Here is a 6,911-nt window from a genome sequence, read left to right as displayed (position 1 = left end):
AGAAGGCGTTCTTATTGGCCAGTTCTGAAAGGCCTTGCCTAGACGCCTCCGCGAGGCTCCGCCCACTTCTCGGCTTTTAAATAACCCTAGAGATGGGAGGAGTTTACAACCACTTCCGGTCTGAAAGATTTTTCTCTCTCGGTGCCTTTATATTTATCAATGCCAAATTGGTTTTACCATAGAGGTTGGTGCCAAGGGCTAGAGCGGCATCAACTTGCATTATTTTTTTGAGTGTGCCTACATCTATTTATTAATTGCATATTTTAGACACAAGTGGGCATACCCTGGTGCAGAATGCGGCGTAAACTCTTACCGCAGCATACACGCACGCCTCCTTAGACTACCTCTTACAGTTCATGCTTTCTCCTTTTTACTCGAGGATCATATTACATAAAACAGCTTTCCTATGTACATCCCCGGTGACAACTCTGACCTGCAATTTGCATTCCTTCTGAGTAATACCCCTCCCCACCCTCTCACGATATATAAGGGTCTGGTGACTTCTCTTTTAGTGTATCTGAAGTGTGCATGCACACGAAAGCTCATACCAATGACAAACTTAGTTGGTCTCTTAAGGTGCTACTGGAAGGGATTTTTTAATTTTGTTTCGACTGGGGTCCTTCAGTTTTCACCGGAATTTCAGGGTGATAGTGGTATAAAGACTATATAGTGTGTTTTATCTCTACGTTTTAAAAACTGAAGCCTAGCAACGTGGAAGTCAGGCGACACTCATTGACACTCATGTATTTCTGCTTTCCGGCCTTTTCCAGCTTCTGAGGGTTGTGGCGTCATAGAGCCTAGTGACGTAATGAAGCAGGCTAGTCCGCCCAAGCCTTTTTGGGGAGAGGTAGAGGGAGAATTGTGAAAACCAAGGGCAGATAATGTGAAATCCACCCATTTTAATGTGTATACTATTTTAAACTGTATCTAAGGGATATAAAGATGAGTACTGTACAATTCTCTTTGTTTCCAAAGTGCAGAGTTGAGTGCTAGCTAAAATGACGTTAGTGTATTCACAACCAAGGAGACAGGAAAAACCCTGCTGATGACTGAGCATGCTCAGTGGCCACGGAGTTGTAATTGACTGTGCTCGAAAACAGCCACAGAAAGGGGAGGGGCATGGAATGGAAAATCACATCCAGATTATAAACCATATAGCACTTCTTTGATTGGCATTATGTTCCCAGTTACCGTAAATTCTTCAGCTTGTGCTTTCTTTCTGTTTATATCCCACCTTTCTTTCCCAAGGTTCGGAGACAGTGACTGGCCCAATGTTACCCAAATTAGTTTTATGGTTGAGAAGGTACCTGCATCAAAGCTCTCCATTTAACCTAACCACAACGGCAAGCAACTTTCATTCCCAATGCTATTTGAAAAAGAAAGTTATGTTTACTGACATGATTTATCATACTGTGAAGTTATTTTTCTATAATGTATAGCAGAAATTTGCTTCCAAAGACTTCCCGTTTGAAGCAGTTTGTATGAGACAGATTAACTTTTTCAGGGAAATAGATACTCTCATTCTTGTAGTGTAGTATTAAACAAGTTGATGTTTAATACTAAAGATAAACAAGTTGTATGCCTAAACAGAACCCCCATATTTAAGTATTTACACAAAACAAAACTTTGTGCTAAAGCTGGCCTCTATCCAGTTCAAAACTTATCCAACCTGTTTGGGTAGCAATGTCTTAAAGGAGGGAGAACAGGAAATTCTTGCTTCCTACTTTGCTGCAGCACACAAAAATCATTGTGTAGCCAAACAGACATACGCATCAACAATCCCAAAAGCCAAAGGCAGGCAATTCTTCTCATTAGGATCAACTAGCTAAGTCATTTTATTATGGTCAATAACCAGTATCAAGACAAAGATACCAATTACAAAATTATAAAACTCTAGACAAAATAAGATGTAAAATCACATATAAACAAGCAGTTCTAGGTGGTCATTTATATCAGAAAGGAATCCTTCTGACCTAGTGATATCCATCGTAGAACCCAGTAAAACACCAGAATTTCATGTTCTCCTGAACTCTCTTGCTACCCCAAGGTAGCAAGCAGCCTGCAGCTAGAAACAGAAGGGGAAGGGCCATAGCTCAGAGTATAGTATCAGCTTTGCATGCAGCAGGTCTCAGGTTCAATCTCCAGGTAGGGCTGGGAGGGAATCTCACTTGAAACGCCAGAGAGCCACTACTAGTCAGTGCAGACAGTATTGTGGTTAGATGGTCTGGTGATCTCACTCCATATAAGGCAGCTTCCTTTGAAAAAGAGCACCTGCCTAGTCTACAGCAAAGCTGTTGTCTGTCACTGTTGAATGACATGGCTAGATTGCTCTTTTAAGTCCTTCAAGCCTAGTTCTGTATACTCTGACTGACAGAGGCTCTCCAGAGTGTCTCTCCCCAGCACTACCTGGAGATTTCAGGGATTGAACCTGGGACTTTCGGCATGCAAAGCTGATACTCTTAACATTATTCAGAAAACAGCAGTTCTAGAGCTGACAGAGGGGGAAAAAGAGTAGGACAATGGAAACAACTTTAACTGGGTTGTCTTGCAGCAGACAGGAAGAAAAACTGCCTGTCATTATGGGATCTGAGTGTATAAAAGTGTGAAGTGTATCTTCAGTTTTAATACAGGAAAAACATAACATTGTGCTCTATGAATCAAAAGTAAGGGGAATGTTAGGCTTAACATATTTCTTTTGATTTAATGGCTGGTGAAGGAGAGAAAAGAGAATATTGGTGGGGAGAGTTTAGAAACAGACAAGTAACATTGTGTTACCAAGAAAGGTTTTATTTCCTTTTGCCAGTAGCTTTGTTAATTGCACAAGAAAAAAAAAATCATTTCTTCTGTTTTTGCCATTTAATCATCACCACACATCCTATTCTGAATGACAAACGTTAATTAAAAACAAGGCAAAAAATTAAAAAAAAATTCACAACCTTAATTAACTATAGATCGGTCATTGAAGGAGAGGGAATTAAAAGAAAACAGCTTTTTCTTACAAGCTTTCCACAAGTGTCACATTTTTTTTTCTCTTTAAAAAGGAAGGATCCAAAATAAAAAGCAATTGCTAAAACAGAAATCCCCATTAAAAAGTAACTTTACAGTATTGTCAACAATATTAAGACAACAATGACCAAGCCAGTTCAATCAAACAGTCTTGTAATCCAAGCTTCCCCTCCTGCAACATCAACAGCTGGAATCTGAAGGGACCCACAAAAAAAGGATTTTGGAGAAATTGGCTCCTGAAGGTGAGAAACTGAATAGAATGAAACAGCGAGTCTTGCGGCCCCTTAAAAAAACCACCACAAATATATTGTGGCATAAAACCTGTGGGCCATAGCACACTTCTGACCCGTGAAAGTTTATGCCACAATAAAAGCTTTAAGGCACCACAACTCGCTCCCATTTTGCTGCAAGAAATGAAGGCGGCTATTCTTCTGAAGTGGCATTTGAGACTGCAGAGTGCTCGGCCCACCCTTGGCTTCTATCTGAGAGTGTTCTCGGCTGTTCTTGGTTTATCAGTAACTGTAGAGTCCTGCAGGAAGAACCACACCCGCTAGCAGATCTTTATTCTCCTTGCCAAAGAAGCCACAAGATAGGCCTTCAATACAAGGAGTTACAGTTCTGTTAGTCCCCCACCCAGCCTAGTTTGGATTTTTCGCTCCAAGGCAAAATAAAGTGTACTGAAGTCTGCTGTTTCTGGTTTCTGTTTACACCTTTTAAAGTTTTCTGAAGACAGCCTTTATCACAAGATTAAGAAATAGCCCCCCCACACACACCCTGGACCTCTTTGGGATAGTACCTTAGGATCCTTAGCAACTACTTCTATCATTTACAAATCAGCCTATGTGAAGACTGCAAAGTATGTCCTCCAAAATTAAACTGCTCTTTCTGCAAGATGCTAAGCTGTCCTAGCAGGATCCAACAGGGAATCCATAAACTCACAACTGTTGTGTGATCATTTCCACCGCTCATCAAGATAAAATTTCAGCACAGGGCAGAGCAGCAGTCTCTGATGGCTATCTATGTCCAGAGATCACACAAGCAGGAATGGAAGACCCTAGGGAAAGCATGCTTCCTCAACCTGGTACTCGCCAGAAGATTTTGACTAATCACGATGCCTGGAGCTGATGGGAGCTGTAGTGCAAAACACCAGGAAGGCATCAGTTTGGGGAAGGCTGCTCCAGAGGAACACTTAACTGGTTCTGTTTCCTTTCCCAGGCCGACTGCTAAAATACCACAGAAGTAACAAGCAACCAAAGGAGTGTGGCTTTCGTTTTTGTACTGGATCTACAAATGTGAAGGTCCTGATCAAGGTAACATCCTGGTCCATGTGGTATATTCACTACAAAATGGAAGTACGGATTACTGTGCAGGTTGGGTCTGTGCATATTAGGGCTCTACAGCTGCAGGACACCCATGGAAAATGTGAAATCTGATGTGTGAACAGCAAGGGGTGTCCATCCTGCTGCTTTCCAAGTGTGAACACGGGATTCTCTTCCAAGACTAACACTCAGTTGATGTACTTAAGACATGGGGGCATTTGTACGGCTCCTACTTTGTATATCCTTGCATTCCATTTTGAAAGCTCAGGAGCTGCCAGAGAGAACTCAGGACTGTTCATTTGACACCAGCCATTTTTTACATGGAATCATGTGGTCAAGTTCTGTTGGGCTCAAAAGCTCACCCTCCCTCAACGGCAGCTCTGGTTGATTCAAATAGATTTATTTGAATTCTCTGGGACCCTACTTGACTTCCAGTGAGACCCAGCATGGTAAATGGCCTCAACAGCAGGAGCCATTCCCCACTTCCCTTTACTAGGTTATTTCCAAAGTATGGGTACTTGGTCAATCTGCTGGAGCGCTCACAACTTCACCAACAGATGACAGCCTATCAATTCAAAGCTTGTTGTCACTGCCATTCATGCAAGCAGAGTTTATTAGGCTGTATTAACGTTATTGCCAACAAATAGGCATATCTCCTCCACTTTTACAGAAAGGGAAACATGGAAGTCAAGATTCTGGGTTTAGATTTTGGGTCTTCCTGAAGCCACTTTCTCTTACCTTGCCCTATGGCTCTCTGGCAACATGAAAAGAATCCTAATAATCTTTGCCAACACTAACAGCCACAGAAGATTGGGTGCGTGCACACTGTGCATGCTCTCAGGACATAAAACCAAAGGAAGACACCCAAGTTTCTACCTTTGCTCATTAAAACACATACCAGTTCATTTTCTGAATTATAAAAAGCAATGGGGTTTTACAGCAATATTCAAGACTGGATTAACCTTTTGGGAACTGGAGTCTTTAAATCAACAATGGGGAATCTGTGCCCTCCAGAGGCTGGGGGACAAAAATCCCTTTGTTCCAAGACTGCCTTGGATTTGGAGTTCAACAATGCTTGGAAAACCAAAGGCTGTTCTAAATGCATTTGGCATATCCAAGTGCCACAGGCATATGCTGGGTCCTGTGTACACTAAAAACTAAGCTGTCTGAATGGGAAGGGCCATGGATGGAGCCTATTTTGGTTCTCGTAACTAATTCCACTGATACACTGAGGTGGGGAATATCCGAAACTACAATGCTAATTTTAGCCCTGTCGTCTTCTTGATTGTGACTGCTTCCCTCCTAGGAAAAAAAAGTGGAGCCAGCTTCCGAGGGTCTAGACCAGGTGTGGGAAATTTCTGGCCCTCCAGATGTTGCTGAACGACAACTCCCATCATGACTGGGCCACTGATCTTGCTTGTGGAAGCTGTAGTGCATCAGCATCTAGAGGGCCTGAGATTGAGCCACCCAGGTTCACAGGCAGGTGAGACAGCCTTCTTTCAATTGTCCCTAGTGCATAAGAGAGGACAATGAACACATTACCCACAGCAAATAAGTGAAACAGCAGTTAAAAACAAACAAACAACCTCTTGAGGACACTGGTACAAAAGTGAACACCAGAAGAAGCCAAGCAGCAGACTTCCTGGCAAGAGTCGCCTCAGGGTTTCTGAGACGACCTGCAGCCAATTCCATTCTGTGACTCTGAGAATGTGGTATAATTTGTTGTCAAGAAGGCAATGATCCAAGCCCTTTCCCTCCTACTCTTGCTGCTGCTGGCACAGGAAGGCTTGCTGTAGAATCTGCCCTTGTGGCAGATCCCAGGAGAGTTTTTGTATTTTAAAAAAGGAAAAACAATTGAGGAGAGGTGGGGGGAAGAAAAAGAGAGAGAGACAGAGACAGAGATGGACTGGTCCAGAGTTAAAACCCAGTATTCATCATCATCATCATAATTAATAATCATGGTATTAACAAGAATGGGGTAGCCTAGTGGATGTAGGCCCTGTACACAGCAGACATGTCATTGTCAGATTGGTCCAATGCTTTTGCTCGTTTGTAGACCTGAAGAAAGAGAAAGGCAATAAGAAAGCAGTCCTTTCAGAAAGCAAGTATTCTCATACTACTATTGGTTTTCCACTAGAATACAGAACTGCCTCAGCAATATCTATAAACACTTCCCTTCAAGGAACACTATGTGAATTGGGGAATTGGGGCCACAGCCAGCACCTATGTGTAGCTCACTATGAGGAAAAGCCTGCTGGCCATAATTAGCCCTAACAAAGCTTCCCCCCACAGGAAAGGTGATACTGTGTCATGTAAAAGAGCCAAAAAATTCCATTAAAATATAAACTTTCAACAGCCATAAGCAGTATTAAATCACCAAACTCTAAACCAGGATGGGCAACCTGTGGCCTTCCAGATGTTGTTAGACTTCAGGCCTGCCAAGCATGATGGGATGATGGGGGTTGAACAACAAATGATCTAGAGGTTTAATTTTAACCATGTTTGTTTAGCCAATGCAAACAAAAATGTTTTACAATGCTTTGAAAAAATGGCTGAACCCCAGAGGACTTGGCAAATCAAGAAAAG

General features: G+C 42.3%; 1 protein-coding gene across 23 annotated transcripts in view; it reads right to left on the bottom strand.

Annotated features, from left to right (window-relative positions):
• Positions 1-2,766: 2,766 nt before the first annotated feature.
• The window catches only part of GLYR1 (glyoxylate reductase 1 homolog), a 41,701-nt gene continuing 37,556 nt past the window's right edge, over positions 2,767-6,911 (bottom strand). For all 23 annotated transcript variants that reach the window (XM_028705221.2, XM_028705222.2, XM_028705226.2 and 20 more), the window contains one exon: positions 2,767-6,383. In XM_028705221.2, coding sequence (XP_028561054.1) covers positions 6,309-6,383 — 75 coding nt within the window. In that variant the 3' untranslated portion in view covers positions 2,767-6,308. The remainder of the gene's footprint in view (positions 6,384-6,911) is intronic.

Source organism: Podarcis muralis, chromosome 14 (assembly GCF_964188315.1).
Source record: "Podarcis muralis chromosome 14, rPodMur119.hap1.1, whole genome shotgun sequence".
Taxonomy (NCBI): domain Eukaryota; kingdom Metazoa; phylum Chordata; class Lepidosauria; order Squamata; family Lacertidae; genus Podarcis; species Podarcis muralis.
This window is presented reverse-complemented; position numbering and strand designations above follow the sequence as displayed.